The 18,914-nt window shown below is 46.3% G+C and overlaps 1 protein-coding gene across 1 annotated transcript in view; it reads left to right on the forward strand.

The window, feature by feature from the left end:
* uvrag (UV radiation resistance associated gene) overlaps positions 1 to 17,935 on the forward strand; it is a 73,243-nt gene extending 55,308 nt beyond the window's left edge. Inside the window, exons 14-15 of the mRNA XM_079737779.1 lie at positions 8,425 to 8,516; positions 15,004 to 17,935. Coding sequence (XP_079593905.1) covers positions 8,425 to 8,516; positions 15,004 to 15,952 — 1,041 coding nt within the window. The 3' untranslated portion in view covers positions 15,953 to 17,935. The remainder of the gene's footprint in view (positions 1 to 8,424; positions 8,517 to 15,003) is intronic.
* Positions 17,936 to 18,914: the final 979 nt, after the last annotated feature.

The raw sequence follows: 18,914 nt of genomic DNA on the forward strand, positions 1-18,914 counted from the left end.
AGATCCGAGCACGTTTGCAATGCAGGTTTTTATGTCCTTAACATTGAGTAGGGTCACAGTTGAACAAACCCAGATGACCAGGGAATGCTAAAAGCCCTCCAAAGTAAACCGGACACAGCCTATAGTCTTCCATACCGTGTGACAGGTTTTTAATTTGATACTCCAGGGGCGATGGAAAAGGAAACTCAGGGGCTCTTGTCGTACATTGTAGTGTTATGCTAGTCTCGCCTTTAATCACTGTAACAAATATAATCTACCCACACTAACACTATGAGTTGTAAAACCCCCTTCGAATTAGAAATACATTAACAATTAGATATTTGTCTTTGAGTTGCAAATTTTCTAATTTGTTTTCTTTAATTTAGTATGTTTTTGTACGGTCACTTTAAGCCAACAAATTTTCCCCATATAAATCAGATTTATATCTGCCCTGAAGAACAAACCATTTTGATCGGTTTTATTTTACACTTTTACGGCTTCATTCATCTGTTATTGTCATATCCAAACAGCTTGATCTTTTTACTCTCCAAAGTATCAAATGCTCTGTGACAATGCCCCAGATTATATTGAAAGTGGCTGCTAAATTCTTGGTATTGTCATAAATCTTACACACACACACACACACACACACACACACACACACACACACACACACACACACACACACACACACACACACACAGAGTGGATAGTGGAACTTTCTGGAAGATCCAATTAGCTACTCTTCGCTTGCTTCTGGAAGGGCATGTGGTGATCCAGTTACTATTGGTGGTTAGTAAGTGTGTTGTGGTATCAGGGGTTTGTGTATTTACATGTTGAGATGGATTTCTGATGCATCCATGCATCAGATATTTCATGATTTTAAAGATGGTTAATTTTAAACATTATGATCATCATGTGAACACCATATATTTCACTATTTCTTTACTGTAGGAGACAACCATGAATGAAACTGTGGAAAGGGAGCTCCCAGCCTTCCACTTTTACCACGCACATTTGAAAAGGCTCCTGGTTACTAGGCGATGGGGAGGAATGCATGCGGTGTGCAATCCCAGGCTTTCCCTATGACCCTTGACCCCCGAGTGATACCAATACAAAAACCAAATCGTAAAGCCTTCCATGAAATGAAAAGGAGAAAACGGAAAAGAAACAATGTGCCCATTGAGAGGAAGTGAGGCAGACTGAGAGAACATGTGGTCAGCTCAAGGCCAAGATGGGCACCTGACCACACAATATATATATTCACCCACCTCGCCGCAAAGTTTTCCTACAGAACTTGTTGAAATTCGACACAGGCTTAAGAAAATAATAACTTTCCCTAGTGATGCCACAAAAGCTGCTTCCAAATAATAAACGGACTGATCAGGACTTGGCTCGGATTCGCATAACGTTCTAATGGTTATGTTTGGCAGTGTCATTCAAAAGAAATGTCAAATTGGACTTCTTGTTTATTTTTATGCATTTATTTAGTATCATTTCTAGTAATCCATACATGCCAAACAGGCTCATCATGCCTACACCGGCGTCAGGCGGCTTCTATTCCCTCACAGGGACCGGTCACACGTAGCGTGTTTACCCCGATGTGCACCATTTGCCATGTAGACTGTGAAACACTGTGGCTTTCTTCAAAAGCCAGCAGTGTATGCTTTGAGTTTGAAACTTCAAAGTCTACCATTAGCATATCCTCCTAGGTTTGGCCCATCTAAACGCCACTTCTGAGGGCTGCCGGTGGCCCGAAGAGGAGGATTGATGATGGTGCTGCACGCCCACAATGCTAACAGGAAGTCTACCTTGCTGTTGTGACTTCACCGCCAGGGTCATGCCAAGTGTCAAGTTACTTGACCGTAATAGAGTGGCTCTAGTGTTACATCGGTTGAGGGTCATTAGGCCTGAGGGGCTAACCCACTTTTAGGACTGACGGCTCTTCCAATAGGTGTCACTATAGCACACCAGTACCAGTGGCTTCTATCAGTTCAGCAGCCTGCACTCAAACACACCACCAATATATATATAAGGGCCATCCAGCTCCTCAACTCGTCCCCTTGCTGTGAATTGGGTCAGCGGGGAAAAAAACTGGTTCCTAACAACCGGTGGTCCCTCTAACTTAATTTCCCATTCATTTACAAAACCTTTCACCTAATTATGTAAATCTGTTGACTGAATTTGGCGGCAATACGATACTCAAGAATTAGTAACGACCTGCAAAGCAAGGGAGGAATGTGTTTTAAATTAGAGGTGTACTTGGGCCTGCACTGTTGCGAGTGCACCACACCTGTGTTGTATTACTTTGTTGCAGGGAACGTAGAGTTGAGAATGTCAGTAGTTGGAGAAAGGATGGATTGGAGTTTTGAAGTAAAGGGAGTAGTATCGCAGTACTGAGTTTTTTTTCTAGTTTCAAAATGGGCCTTTTTGAAATATCAACTACGGCAACAGACCACAGATGATATTGGATTTTGCCTTGTAGCCAAAGGCCAAACAAACTACATGGTCAGGTAGTGGCCATTGATCTGCTTAACCATAGCAATAGTATTAAGGGACCCGACAGAAGGCAATAACTTTAAACCAAACGGCTTCTCATTTCCAACTTATCTTAGCTTTAAGTGAAAGGACCACAAGACTTTATGCATTGTAAATTCTGAGTAGACCAAGTTAAATAAACACATTTTACAGAGGCTTAACAAATACTTTTTCAAAATGAGTGACATCTACATCGATCAATTAAATCATTTCAACTCGTTTGCCAATAACAATTAATATAGAGGCAGCTATAATAATTATGTAATATTATGAATACGTCTTGTAATTTATGCCACATGTCAAAATTGACAGGGAATTCTTCTGAGTCAGAAATTCAGAAAGATGTTGTTTTGTCTTGTTTAGAAACCCCTCTTTTCTCACGTTGGTTTCAGAGCACGATGATAATGACTGTGGCATTTTATTCTGCTCCAGGAAACTGCTCAAAGCTAGCATATTTGTGTTTCTGTTTTGGTGCATCAGATGTCCATAAACAGTCTTGTGCAACGTTTAGGTCTAGCTATGTATATGTTGTGAGACACATGAAACGCTGTGGTCATTAATCAAGTTGATTCCCATATTCCTTTCTGCACAACATGATTATTGAGCTTTATTACGCCAAGAAATGAAGCTTTCAACCTATCACAGCGCCGAACACATAATTACCCATGGCAAAACAGAAGACCGAGACATTAATGGATGACTAGGGACAATTGCTCCACAAGCCAACAAACTGTTGAAAGCTAGCTCTGGACTGTGTTGTATAGACATGCTTGGTTTTGAATGGATCTATTATACCGCTATTATATCAATGTAATTGTTGGGAAGATGTGAATAAATCACATGTGTATAAATAACTACCAATTTTAAAGAAAGTATACAAATGACATTGAATCCGCCTCAATGAGATGTTTGCTGTTTGATTTGTAGAAAATGGTTGGAAATAAGGTAGCCAGCTGTCAAATGCTAGGCTTAGGTTATTGAGATACTTTATCTCACAAATCAGACTTTCAATTAATAATTTTAACTGTGCACATGAGCTCAAATCTGGGTGCACTTCACTTTCCGTCACTTTTTTTTTTGACCAATTATGAATTATTACAGCAAACACAAACTTGGCCAACATTGTAAAACAGTTGCTACAAAGGCTTCAAGTGAACATCATGTAGCCTGACCACTGTAGAATTACCCCTCTTAAAGCTTCATCCATTCGCACAATTGAATAAACTGTCTCCTTGAAAATGTTCTGCTGTAACAGAGTAGGACTGCTGGTTCCAACATTATGAGATGAGGTTCAGCTCTCAACTGGTCTAGTTTTACGTCTCTTCTTGTCAAAACGTATAGTATAATGAAGTATAATATAACAGGTCGTTGGCCTATCCCTTTGTTTCTTTAACAGAGATGCACTTCAGTTTTGCTACTGTCATTTCGGATAGTAAAGTCTTGTACATTTTTATCTATGTCTCAATCACGGTAACCTAAAATGAAATATTCTAAGTGGCAGGCAACGTCCCCAGCTGGGATTTTCTGTTCATGTTTCCAATATATAGAGTCCGACGTCTGTGTCCACCATATGATTTTGGCTCTGAAACCCAGTTTCCGGATTTCTGCACAGCGACATGGAAAGCAGTACACCTGGCTAAGCACTTTTCTTAGCAATCAGACACAGAACCTAATAGGTCCCCTGATTATCCTCTCTCGGGATAAGCTTAGACCCATGTACCGTGTCTATTCTTTACAGCGGTGGGCAATTGCGCTCTTGATTGTAAATCGTATTGAAATAACGGCTGACATGGACAGGATGCGCAAAAGTTTGATTTCTGGAGAATTCTGACCCCTTGACACGCGTGAAACCGAACCCTCAGGAGGAAAACGTCCGTGGTCGCCTGTCTCCGCGGTATCCCCCATTTCCAGTTAACGTGGACGGACCAGCGCTTGTCAAACGATGCTAATAGCCAACACTTTCTGAGCTGTTGTGACTTCTCTGCTGACAAGCCACGGATCTCCCAGCAAACAAAACAAAGAACCCAGGAGGAGCAGGCACCGCGTTATTAGCGATGGGCTTTGAAATGCCCCGGGGCCGGTCCAGCTCCGTGGCCCCCGGCCTGAGGGTGATTGGTACTGACAAATATGGGGAAACAGTAATACATGGCATGAGCCTCGTTGTGTTTGTTTAGCCACTCCACAGAGCTCAGCGAAAGCACACAGGTTTTGTCAAATGATGGGTGGCATGTACTGTAAACCAACGGGTTCCCGCTGGCGCTAGTCAGCTGTGGTATGTTTACATGTGGTCAGGGACCCAGTGGATTGGCAGGGCCCGCGATGTACACAATCCAACATTCTTCTGGCTCTTTGTGATGGTGGGGGGGTGAGGATGCAACCCAGATCTCTTGGTCAACACCGCTTGATTGCAGACTTCTTATTTTACACGTACGTGAACACAACAGATGTGCACATTTCTAGCGCCCCCGTCCAAAAGCTTTTTAAGTGTGCACCTCAGTCAGTTTGGGGTGAATGGTCCAGCGTATACAGGGAGGGGCCGAGCACGAAGGTGTGCACAGCGACGGGGAACCCTGGATGGATCTATTTCAGCAGGCATCATGAGAAAGAGACCCCCACCCCACCCCCATTTCCCTCCCTGCCTACCTCGGCGCACTCCTCTCGCCTTACAGCCGCCATCAATGGGCCCTGGGAATTTCTCGCCACAATCTGTTTAGTTCGATTACAAAGAGCCCTGTGGCTAGGTCGAAGTGGACTTCCATACCGTGTACATGAGCACGCAACTTGGCCCAGCGAGCATTCTTCGTGGAGATGCGTGGAAGGGAAATGTGTAATGACAAGCTGTCTCATGTGGTCTGATTGGGAGCAATTAGTATGATTTCACCAGTGGTTGTTGATACAGAGGGGCTCCACATTTGTTGTGTATGTTATGTGCTCGGAATTATCCAAGTATTAAATTCTCATGTAGCCTCGATTTTTCTCTGGATGAGTCTTGTTTTTCACCTCGTCAAAAGTGACACAAACCCAAACAACTAATTGGGATCAGAGGAGGGGAACTGCAGCCTCCCAAGGAGCCGTTTGTTTTCTAACTCACGTTGCAGATTCTTCGTGGTGCCTGCGAACGCAGAAGTAATCCGCCATTTCAACGTCTCGTACAACTTTGCCCAAGCCTGGTTTTCCCAAGATGACGCGCAGCAACACATTAATGTTTGACTGTTTGTCTCGCAAAACCTGCGAACAAGAGGGCGACTGTTTCAGCGGTTTACTTTTCTCGTCAGCTAATGAAAAGGATACAGGTCTTCCTGCTCCTCGGGCTCTGACTAACACCCACGTAGCACCACCAAAGCCCAGCACTACCCGACTCCCCCCCCTGACTGACTGGTCTGCTCCGAGTCATGAAACGAAGGTGGTTTCCACCAGGGAGGCCAGACCAGCGCATGAATATTGATAGTCTGGCAGGCTGAGCTCTTGGTCACCCTCGGGCCCTCCCACAGCCCGCTATCCATCCAAACATTCTGGATGTGTTTAATACTGTTGATTACAATAAAGTATATCGGAGCCGCGTAGCGTTGTTAGCCCAATGCCTGTGATGGCACTGCTGCTGCCAACCAAACACTTAGCTTAAGTGTTAGTGGCGCAAAGTGGCAGAGATTTGGCAAAGGCCTATTGTGAATTTATCCGGGATTGAAAGAAGGAGAATAAATGAAGACCATAAGAAGACCATAGCGCAAATATTTTCCTGATAGCGTCTTGGGGCCTTTCCCTATGCCTCTCAACACCCACATGCGTGGCTCACGAGAACATCTCAGATTCCTCTTTGGGACAGCCCAATGATGTCACCTCTCACCTTGTCTTTATCCCTACCCTGTTTTTTTACCCTTATAACGTATTTTTCAATAACCACAGGAAATACAATACTGAGTATACGCATAAATACACACTTGGGCCTTCTCTCTCTCTCTCTCTCTCTCTCTCTTTCTCTCTCTCTCTCTCCCTCCCGCCCGCTTTCTCTCGCTCTCTTGTTCTCGCACCACGTCCTGATCATCTAAGGATTTTATCTTGCATGCAGCAACGTGAACATCCGACACACACCGTCCCATCATGTAGTCCTTCAGCAAGAGGCATCAGCAGATCTATTAACTCCTTGACTTGGCTCCATGGCTCGCCTTAACAAAAAGAAAATCTCAAGGTATGTCCAGTGTATATAGTCTCACTTAGCCCAAGACATAATATTTACGTTGTTTGTACATGATTCATATCGGCTAAATAACTTGTTGAGACTTCCGTGGGATTCTCTCCTAGCCCTTATACGGTGGAGTCCGTTCCCTTCGTCAAACCGCCGGTACTATTGATGTTGGCCTGTGTTGCATGCCGCCGCCGGCAACAGCGGACAGGACCGTGGCCGACACTGGGTCGGAGCGGGTTTACTCTAGGCGATGAATGCGCGTCTGTGTCGTCCTATTTCTGCTCGCGCTGTTTCAACAACCAGAGATTTGAGGTGTCACGCCGGCTCCCCGCTCCCCCACATCTGGTCTGCTCCTGAATAAAGCGCTGCTGTGTCGAAGATAGGGGGAATGATAACACCGTCGACGGTCGTGGGTCAAAAGAAACAGGGGAGGCAACACGCGACCGCAGCGCACACCCCCAAAGCATCCTGGGACATATTCTACCGACATGTGTATGAAAAGTAAAGTTCATGTGAACACGCCTTTATACCGCTCGCACGCACGCACGCACGCACACGTACACGCATGCATATGCAGCTGTTCAGATAGACTGGGATTAAAGCCCTGACGTTTAGAAGCACACACACACACACACGCATACACACACACATCTGGCCTTTATGTGTTCTGGCAGTTGCTTGACTGTCTGTGTCGGAGCTAACGCCACCCTTCATGGCATTAATCAGGCTTTACAAAGACCGCAATGTACTGGGCCACATCCCTGACAGAGGAAACCCAACTGTGTGGACGCAGTGTGATTGGGTGCCTGTGCTCCTTTTAAAAAACATTTGTCTCCCACATAAACGTGAGCAAAGAAAAATGGATACCACTGGTCCATAATGTCTCTATATATATGCGTGTGTGTGTGAGTGTGAGCTAGCAGGATGTTTTAACAGTGAGAGGATAGACTTTTGCCTGTTCTGTTTCCTTCATAATCAGAATCACATGCCCCTGTCACTTCGCTGTTCTAGCTATGACTGTGTGTGTGTCCGTGTCTGTGTGTGCGTGTCCGTGGCGGTCGTGGTGCCCCTGTTGTAAAGAAACCAGATGTGAGCTGGCGGGGAGAAAGTGTGTGACAGAGGGTCCTGGGAGATTGTATACTCTGAACGTGAGGCCTGATGCACCAAGGCTGTTCGGCCCTACAGAGCCCCCCCGTAACCAGGGGCAGCCTGTCGCCGTGGCGCTGTTTGTTTTTGTTTAGTTCGCTCCATTTTCTCCTCTACACTTGATTCCCCGACGGTAAGATAAGATAGAGGCTAGGTCGCGGTGTGTTTTCTGTTTGAGAGGTTTACTCTATAATCATCCATCAGTTCCCATTGTGTATTTATCAAATTACCGTTTTAACATTGAGAGAGCATGTGTCGCTGCCCAGCGTCCTCCTCCTCCTGTCTCCCCACACACCTCACACATTAACCCAGTCGCCCCTTATCAGGGAGGAATAACCGTTGTGTGTTCCCCGCTTGAGTAATAGTCTGATGGCGGGGAGAGAGGCTGATCTCACGGTGCAAAAATGTTGGACTTCAGCCCCGTCTGAGGTTTTGAACCCTTGCCAGACGTCTTCACGTGACGATACGCTGCCATGTGACCATCCTGTAGTGAACAGTATGGAGTTTAAAGTACTGTTCAATAGATGTGACCGTGTGTGTGGGTTTTCAAGCTCTTGTTTTCTCTCTCTCTCTTCCAGCTGAGATATCAGCACGGCTTATCCACTCCAGACCTGAGTCAAACGCTGCCTAACCTGAGGAACTTCCTGGAGCACGGCCTGCTGGTCAGATGGTGAGTCTCCGGGGGCAATAGTGGATGGAAACACATCAACTCGTGTCCTTATTGACTATTCACCCGCAACAGTTGATAAATTAAATCACTCATTCTAGAGACAGAAGTAAATTGGCAATTAATGTTTATTACTGAGTGCTGAGTGTTGTATGCTAATAATTAACCTTATGGTAAACTATTACACATGAGTGAACAGTACAATGATAAAGTTTAATTTATTCATGTTGTAACATGAATAGGTACATTTAACCTTGATGTTAAGTTAACAAATTGGCATACATAAATGACCTCCAGGTGCCTTTCCTTTCCATTATTAAATCAATCAAACCTCTGCAACATCTGTGATGTGAACAGATTCGCTCCGACTGCAAACTCGTTCGGGGGGAATCTCTGGAGATCCGGCGGCTCGAGTGTCCTTTCTGTAATCGCCACTTGTTTTACAACAATCATTTCTACCCCTGCCTCCAAAATGTTTCTGCCCTCGCCAATAAGATGAGCGCCGGTGGCTGGGTGCGGGCCTTTGTACCGCGGTGTGGAATGCTTAGATCCCCCGCTCACACTGCCGGTAGAGTCTCCTGGCCCGTGAGTAACCCTACAGTTAAACCTCGGGAGTCAGTCAGCGTCGGCCCGCTGCCGTATGGAAGTCTAGCCTTTGATCTCTTCCTCCCGGGGTCAGCAAAGGGGAAAATGTGTACTGCACACGTTAATTGAATAACCTTTTGTTTTGAAAGGGAAGACGCCACGCAAAGCCCAGGCCTTTTCGAATCAACCCCGTCCAAGTCCAACCCCTGAACCCCCACCTCAGTCCAAATGGGAAGTGGGGGAGCCTGAAGTGAGATTAGATGAAAGCCTTGGCTCGTCTACCCCCGGTGCAAAGGGGGAAGAGCTAGGTGTGTGTGTGTGTGTGTGTGTGTGTGCACATCGCAGTAAAGTGAAGGTGGAAGTGCAGCAATTCCACGGCTGCTCGCCACAGCCACGCTCCCGGTCGACGACGAGGCCTTAGGGACGGGAACAAAAGGCGCTCTGTGTTGATCCGGGAGCCTCCGCAGTCTCTCGGTTACCTTCCCCTTCTCCCGACTCGGTCGCACTCGGACAGGAACACATGCTTCTGGTCGACGAGCACAGGTTGGCATGCGTCCCGACTGCAATCTGCACGTGGTTCGGATACTTGGCCCCCAGAGGGGATATAACCGGTGGCAGATCACAGTCACCCAGGCTGTCTGACCACAGTCAGACTTTTTCCAAACTCTGGGGGCAACGTTGTTTTACAGCTCATACATAGTTATGTGCATTTTGAAAAGGCACGCTTCATTCGAGAGCTTCAGCAGCAGCAGCAATGGTAAGAACTGAAAGCCTGCTGCCTTTACAAGCGCCAGGAGAAGAGGCAATGCAGCCTTCTGCCAAGAGGACTTTTTTAATGTACTGCTTCCAACACTGGAAAACCCTGGCAAAAACACTGGTCAAGGAGATGGCCCAGGATATTTTGTCGTTACAGTGTTTGCTGAAATATGCAGTTTTCATATCCATAACAGCCGTGCATGAACTCTTCCCTCATCTTTTATTATCTCAAACCACTTCCACCTAGCTTGGAAAAAAACTAAATAACTTTTAATTAACTTTTTGATCTCCTCTTTCTAGTACATCCCTATAAGAAGGCTAGAGCAGTGGCAGGCAGTGAACAAGCATTCATGCTCATGTCCAGCTGATGTCCAGCTATTTCTCTGCCCTATGTAAGTGGATGGATATGTGTCCAGCAATAATAGTCTTCGGGATCATAGTGATTCCATTCAGCCTGGTGACTGCCATAAATTACTGCACTACAAAAGGTGTGCCGACTTCAGCATGACTGTTGAAAAGCCGATATTGGGTCAGATCTCTGACCAATATACATAAATAGAAGTGAAACCAATCTCAGTCACAGCACATCACAGTGTAAGGAAGCACTGGATCGCATGTCCTTTTTGTACATCTCCCAGACTCTGAAGGACATTGCACGGCGGTTATATGGCGAATCTATTAACCGAGGAAGAGAGACGAGAGAGAGAGAGACGCTACCCAAAACCTCCTGTCTACATAAACAGAACAGTCTGGTGGGAACTACAACAAGACGAGTTCAACGCGCTCTACACACCTGCCACTCGGCGTTCTGAAGCCTGGAGTCTGGCACCGGTTCAGACGGCCTCGCGGCCCAGCCGTCACACGGAGGAGAGGGTTGAGAGGGAGGAGAGGTGTGGTGCAGAAACACAACAGAGACGCTCGCCGTCTAAGCCGTGTCTGGACATTGTGCCTCTCAAGGCCCGGAAGGGATGAAGACGTCTTCCCGAACCGCAGCCAAGAGCCGTCAGTCTGTAAACGTGTTTTTGAATCTTTCGCAGCGAGTCAGATTGGTCCATGATTTTATTTGTTGAGAATCGGTACAGCCCAATTACCATGTGAAAGTTGGTGTAGGTAAGATTCGAGAGTAGTAAAGTTCCCTCCCTCCCTGCCTTTCTCGGGCATTGCGAGGTGTTGCTTTTCACGCATCTGGGATTGACAGGCAAGATGGATTCCAGGACCCAGAGATACGAGGCTGGAGCAGGCGCAGTGAACTCAGAACGGAAACTCTCGCAGCACATTTCTCTCACTAATGGATGTAGGGAGGCTGTCATTTCTAACTAATTACACTCAAATAAAAGTTCATCAATCTTACCTACTGCCCCTTTTTGTGGGCGGAGCACAAAGTAGAAAAATAATGGAATGTTATTTTTAGAAGGTAAATGACGACATCATGACCTGTGGTGGTTCTTCGTCAGTGCATGATAAGAAGTAATATCTGTGACCACAAATTGTCCTTTGAAGCATGCACAATGTCCACGATTCTTTTTGGAATTTGTTTTTTACTCCTCTAATAGGGAAATTGTGCGTGTGTGTGTACGGCCTTGTACACATGCATGGGTGTGTCTTTCTGGACATAGTTCTTTCCCCTAAGGGATGAGGCAGTAATGCAGCTCGTATATTTTCTGCAGCATACGTTCGGAGGAACATGCCCCATAACTATAAATCTGACTTTACTGCAGAGACCACTTCACAGTCCTAATATTATAGACCACTGATGTTGGCCCCATTCATCACTGATCAGCAAAAATAACAAAACCCCACTTTCGCTCCATTAACTTTTTAATACATTTTTGCTTTTTGCTTTTGATTAGTCCCTCAAACTGCTCCCGTCAATCCATCATGTCTGACTACACCGTATTAGCAGTGATAAACGAAAGGCATGTGTCTGAATGGCAAAGGCGTTGGATGTTTTTAAAAGAATGCAATGCATTGCTGTGTTGATTTAGATTAAATAGTTTAACGCTTCCTAACTTCAAAGACCTCGATCTGTTGCGCATAGTGGATATAAAGAAATCCTTTTTATATTGGTGGTTTCATTTTAGACCATCTTAGTTAGGTCAAAATGATGTGTTAACTCGTAGTGTTTGTTTTGGCCCAAGATCCTGGCATCTTGCAGGGTTTTGCAAATGGATGGTCTCTTATGTCCGTTATGCCTGCTTAGGAATGATTTTGACTTGCGTCATTCCCAGGCTTTGCATTGAGTACACCGGGTTTGTCTTCAGCAACAGGAAGGAGAAGCGATCAAAGAAACGCCCGTTTGAGGTACAACCCTGTTCTTGGCTCCACATGTCCGGTGTTCAGCCTGACGATTTGGCTAGAGTCCTCCATTATGAAATGGAAGCCTTGTCAGGAACATACACCAGGGATGAGGCCTCATTTAAAAAACATTACGTTTTTATAGGAGACGGTGAGTCAGTGGGCCGTGTAGCCGACCAGGGCACTTTGGTGTCGTTTGTTCCTTACATGTTGGGTGTGAATATGTCCGCAGCTCACCACTGGTGGAATAGTGGCCATTCCTCAAATGTAACAAGAACCTGCTGCATTAAGCAGGCTCTAGTACATCTTATCAATGAGCTCATTTACTATTATCTACTCCTAACGTCTCAAAAATGTTGGATCACCGCTGAAGTGCGGCTTTGCGTTAACTGCATGTTGCAAATCCAGGCCATAAAGAAGTTGTATGAGGCAGCTGCCCTGGGTTTCTGAGCTAGGATCTCCAATGCTTCCATCTGTCTCTTCCTTTACTTATTTTGCACTTTTGATCTCAAAGCTGCTTTTATTTAGGACAAAAGGATGTGAGTATTACTTTAATGGACAGAAAAAATGGTGTAACAAACAGACCCTCCACTGAGTAATATGTTGTCATTGACACTGGGATAAATTAACAATTAAATAGCAAGTTTAATGGGGCATTGGTTACTCTGCCTCATAAATGGTAATCGCTTCAGTGCTGTTACCATGAGAACATCCGCTTGTCAAAAGAATAGACGTATGCTCTTTTTTATTAAACACAAAGACCTTAACAATGGTCTCAGCCTCTCTCTGATTCCCATACGCCTGGTCGACTCTTTCCACATTTGTAAACCTCAATTTGATCCTTCTCAATGTTCTTGCCTCCTTCCCACTTAATCGTGTTCTGTTTGACGTTATGACCCAGTGCTCATAATGAGCCACTAAGTTTGTGGTAAATCAAAACATTGCGTCCCTGTGGTCAAAAACATCTAGGCTGTCTATATCACCCATTGAGTATTTTTGTGTTCTCCATCAACCGAGGTGTTGAGGAGTGTGTTTTCAATCTTACCCTTGTGCTAAATGGAGGCCCGGCCACGCTCTATTGACTGTGGCCTCAGAACGATGTGTTATGATGGACACGAGCTGCCAAGACCAGAACATTCTGTCATCGGTTTGGCTGCATGAAGAGGGGGCATTCCCAGAATGGCAACCCGTTGGCCTCGTGTACTGAACACAATCCCACTTGGCCGTGCAACCGTCCTGCGTTCATCCATGTGATGAGCCGAGGTGGTGAGCGGGAGGAACGGGTGTTCCTCGGGTCGATGGCGTAGCTATGCTGTGGTAGCCCAAAGCGTGGAGCACTCCTTCTCTTTCATCAATCAGGTACTTTGAAGTCCACACAGGCAACCCTTGTGCTTCCTCTGACGTCCCCGCATGTGTCGGAACAAAGTCTTCAACCCGGGGTCACAGGGGCGCATGGTAGCTAGGCCCCCCCTTCATCATGTGCTGACGGCTGGGGATCTCTCCATCATAGTTTACCTTTTTAATCTTCTCTGCGAGATGCATCTAGCACCTCACCACCACATCTGCCGTCCATGTGGGTTCCTCTGACGTCACACGGTCAAAGGAACCGTTAAGACAATCTTAGCTTGGTAACTGGGTCGAACATCTGACCATTTTGTATTTCTATTCGCTGATTCAATGGGTTGTAATTTAACTCGTGTAAGCATTGATTGTGTTTCCATCGGTGCTCGTGTGCGGTTCATCCCCACGGTTCTGTGCGCTTGTTTCTACAAAGCCAGACCGTGTTGTATTGGAGAAACAAACCAAGAGTAGAAATGTTCACAACTAGGCTGAGTGGTCAGACGTCACTAACTTCTCTCAACTCAACGTTGGAATGCACTTATCTGATGGCATCGCAGGGGGAAATCATACCGAGAAATGAATTTGAGGCTGGGCATCCGAGCTGTTTATCTATGGATTCTGCTGTTGTCTAGAAGATGTATGGGAGCTTATACAACACTGGAACATATTGCGAACCACTGGCATCACATGAGTGGAAGCGCCATCACTTGCTCTACTATTGGTTAACCAGTCACATGTGGATGTCAGGGTAGGACAGAGGGGGGCCCCTGCCTCACCTTTGACCCCTCTCCCCCCTAACTCCTCTGGAGCTTTGGCTACTCTGAGAGGTTAAGCACACTGCTAAGTACACTGCTGAGGTATACATGATCCGGCCTATCGAAAGAGACCTTGGGACCCCCTATTTAATCTGATTGATGGCTCACATTCAGCTTGGGTGGGGCAGTGTGTGTCCCACGTCGCTCGTCAGTTAGTATCTGTTATATTTGCACGCTCGGGTGGACGTCTTCTGCAAACTTTCCAATTGTTGGGGGGGGGGGGGTGAATGTAGTCACAGGGGCTGAGAAAATGGTTGGCTTTCCTTTGTATCACAGAATGATTTGTAAAAGCTCTGCAGCTGTGCCTATACTTTATCATGGCGTTAGGGTGGTGGTCGAAGAAAAGGGGGGGGTAGGGGGACAGATGAGGTCAGTGAGGGGGGGGTCTTTCTGGGATTCAGGGGCCCCTCGGGGGTCTCCCCCTCGACTGGACCTGTGCTCCGTGCTCATTGCCCGTAACAAATGTTTTATGGCTGCATTGCATCAATCCACAGAATAGACGATGCACGCAGATGATTGAAACGCTTTATATCATATGTCTTCGCTTTTATTTATGCATTTCCCCTCATCTTGACTACATCTTGAGTTATATCACCGGCAACGGGTTCCATTGAGGGCCTGCTAGTTTAAATGTATCCTCCTCGCGATTTAAACAATTGACCTTTTTTTCATTTCTCCTTTGCCTCCTCCCTCCACAGCGACCAGCACTTCGTCTCCAGCGCCATCCCGGTTCCGGTCAAATCCCAGCTCAGCGTGTCGGCCATGTCGGAGATGGGCTACCCCTGCCACACCAGCTCTCCAGAGAGAGGCGTGAAGAAGAGGGCCAGCTCGGAGACGGACAAGCTCAAGTACAAAGACGGCGCCGTGCCAAGCTACGACACGGCCATGGGCGATCAGCTGCCGGCCGCCGGGGGCCCCACGCAGCCCTCCCCGAAGCCCCTCTCCTCCTCCCTAGAAACAGCCGCGCCCCTGCGCACCCTGTCGGAGAGTCTGGAGGTCAAGGAGCGGGGAGGGAGGAGGGGATCCGGGGACGAGGCAGCTGAGTGTGCCGGGGAGGAGGAAGAAGCGGCGGAGGTGGTGGTGGTGGTGGTGGTGGCGGCGACGGAGCAACAAGGAAGCAGCGAACGACGGGTTCAAGGCAACGAGGGAACGATGGAGGAGGGAAGGGAGATGGAGGAGCCCGGGACCACCGGCTGCACCTTTGACCCGAATCCGGCTGCTCAGGCTGGGGTGGAGGCCCTCACAGAGGAGGAGGAGGGGCTGCAGGCGGCGCCCGGCAGTCAGCCGACAGGGGCCATGAACGGCACGCTGACCCCGGGACAGGGCCTGGCCGGCGGGGCCGACGGCTCCGGCCCGGACCTGCGCTGCTCGGTGGAGCAGGCGGAGGAGATCATGGGCACGGAGGCCACGGGGCTGGGCCTGGGGCTGCGGCTGGGCGGCGGCGGCGGCGGCGGCGGCGGCAGCGGCGGCGCGCGGCTGGACGACTACCCCTGCATCCCGGTGGAGCACGCGGTCGCCGTGGAGTGCGACGAGCAGGTGCTCGGGGAGCTGGACGCGGCCGGCTTCGAGGAGTTCTCCCGCCGCATCTACGCTCTGAACGAGAACATGCCCAGCTTCCGGCGGCCGCGCAAGAACTCCGACAAGTGAGGCGGCGACGGAGCCAAGCGGAAGAGGAGGACGTGGACGTGGAGGGGGGCGCCCCGGGGTTGGTCTTCCAGGGTCCTGGCCGTGACGACGGTTAGGGGACCTGCTTTAAGAAAGGAGACAGTCCCCCAGTGTGACTCCCTGTTTCATGCATCATAGCGTCAACACACATCGGAAAGATACTGGCACGATGACCAATTTGCACTTCTTGTAAAGCTTCTACAGTAATTCCTTAAATATAATGCAGTTTAAGGCAGTATTGGGTCATTAATCAAAGAAAATATATATTTTATTTTTTTGCCCTTTATTTATCTATTTCTTTTATAAAGTATTTTTTATCCTTTTTTTTTTCTATAGATCAAATAAATTATCCCTGAGAGATTTATTAGAGGCTGTGGCTGTAGTTGTTACCCCGAACCTGTGGTTTTTAACTTCATTAATGATGTATAACTTTGCCACTAAAGTAAATTAGCAACCACTTCAATGAAAGCTGTACTTTGTGTCAGGAGAACAACATTAGAGGATGAAGTCATCCTAGTTTGTTGTTCTTCTCCAGTCCCAACTGTAGCAGACACTTTCACGTATGATCATTTTGACATTTATCCTTCTATTCACAACAAAACTGCTGGGCATTGATCATGGCATAAACGCGCCCTCTCTCGCTAAACGCTCAGGTGGCGGTCAGTCCAAGGAGCAGTAAGGCCTCACTTTGTGAGGTCTGACCCTGTTACCGTTCCTGGATGGTTCAACACGCTCAGGACTGGAACATTACCTCGGTGATACCATGCAATGCTAAATAACAAGCCTAATACATAGAGATCCTGTGTCTGAGGAGCGCTATTCGAACAGAGATTTAAAGCTCTTGATTTGGAAACTACCTGACTTGGCTCAAACACAAGCCCCCACTGATTCCAATACTTGTGCTTTTCAACTGTAGATGCAAATATCACTCAGATGCTTCCCACTACCCTGGCCTTTGTTCTGTGTGCGTGCGTGTGTCTCTGTGTGCGTGCGAGCGTGCTTGTGTTCCCACCAATGACCTTTTGGGACAGTGTTGGCCAGTCGATCTAGTGCCTGATGATTTCAAAGTGAGGTGGGAGGTCAGTCCCTCGTCCAAACACTTGACACGATATTAACTGTCCTACACTGCATTTCCCAGCCCCCTTGAGTCAAACCGGGGGGAACGGCTCAGCGTTGTCTCCTGCTTCTCCACAAACAGCAGCAAACGGCACATGTCAGGGAATGGTGCAATGTTATCTGTTTATTTTTTTCCATCCTCAACTTTGTTTTCCCATGTTCACCTTTTTTGTGTCGTTCTTAGGATTTTAATATCAATGTTAATGTCAGTGCGTCACAATTGCCCATTTCCCCGGACCCCGAAAAATACTGTTGTAATTACCTGTGTGTATTCTATTCAGATGTCCCTCTCAGGCCTCACATGGTAAAAGCAAGAATGTGATTTAACTAACCCCATCACCCCTCAGGACATCTACGTGTTATTAATGAACTTGCGTTCTTGGACTGGTATCCATTAGCAAATATTCAACCTTCTATTTATCTCCCTCGGCGACCATGTGCGTCTTGTTTCAAAGTAAGTTGATATTCCACCATTTTTCTTTTTCCCCTTTCCCCATGCACAGTGGAAGTCATTAATTTGTATTGTTCCGTGTAATGGCAACACACATCAACAGTCCTATATACTATATGAATGAACCACGGAATGTGTTTATTGGATGGAGTCTGAGGCGTGCCCGTAGCCTATTGGTCAGGTGCCGTGACCAACCAGATGGAGTCCTCATTAGGATCAACAGGCTCATTACCATGTAATACTGCTTTACAGTAACTGACCATTTCTGTATATGTGTGTGTGTGTATATATATATATATATATATATATATATATATATATACATACACACATACATACACACACTTTTCTATGGAGGGTGATTTGTTATTAAAGACCAGCCATTGGCACGGATGCATCCTGCTTGTACTTTTTATTCTCTGGAAAGGTATCTATGTTGAAAAGAGAGTACACCAATGTATATAAATAATAAATATACAATTTATTCTACCAATTTGTTCAGCTGAAATTCAAATAATGTTATTTTCAAACATGTAGTCTACTTAGTTGTGTCTTAGACATAGACACAAATATAATGATTTTGTTTAATCTTTCTATGGGTTATTGTCATTGTGTGATAATGGTTTTCTAAATGGCAAAAAAGATGACTCAGAAAACTAGTAGTATGAAGAAATCAATTGTCTTGTTTACAGCGGTTATCTTGGACAGACATGGAGTGGTCTTCTATGCCCGATCCGGGACTAACCTTTTAAGGCCCATTAGTCTGAACATATGTTACTGAATTCTCCAGATGGAAAGGTGACCAGAGGCTATGCTTTCTATGTTTTCCTCATTATATCTATGCCGTACTAAATAATATATATTATGGCGAAGCCATAGAAATACTCTATGCTTGCATTCAAGCTGAAATGGAAGCAGAGATTCATCTTAAAAGACAGCATTTCTTTTGTAAACATTATGTTTACAAAGTGAATACACAATGTTGAAATCACAACAACGTTTAAATCACAACAAAGTTCTCGATTTTGCCTTATCTTCCGCTGTAGCACAGCACCACAACCACAAAGTGAACCAGAATGTATTTACCGTATTCTACAGCTAACGTCGCTGCCTAGACTTCCTTGACAAGTCGGGGTAAACGGAGGAAGTCTGGTCTGAGCGTCTGCATCCATACGTTTATCATTTTACATCGTCATAAGGAACGCAGGAAAAAAAGACCAGACACTGCCGTTTTCCTTTTTACAAAAATCCATGTAGATACTGTACATAATGTTCCTTTAAAAAGTTGTATTCTAAAAAATAAAACTTTAATATAGGAATATAAGGAAAGAAAACTTCCTGTCAGATGAGATTCCCTTTCCCTGTTGTGATTTTAAC

This window comes from Pollachius pollachius (genome assembly GCF_949987615.1).
Source record: "Pollachius pollachius genome assembly, chromosome: 6".
Lineage (NCBI taxonomy): Eukaryota > Metazoa > Chordata > Actinopteri > Gadiformes > Gadidae > Pollachius > Pollachius pollachius.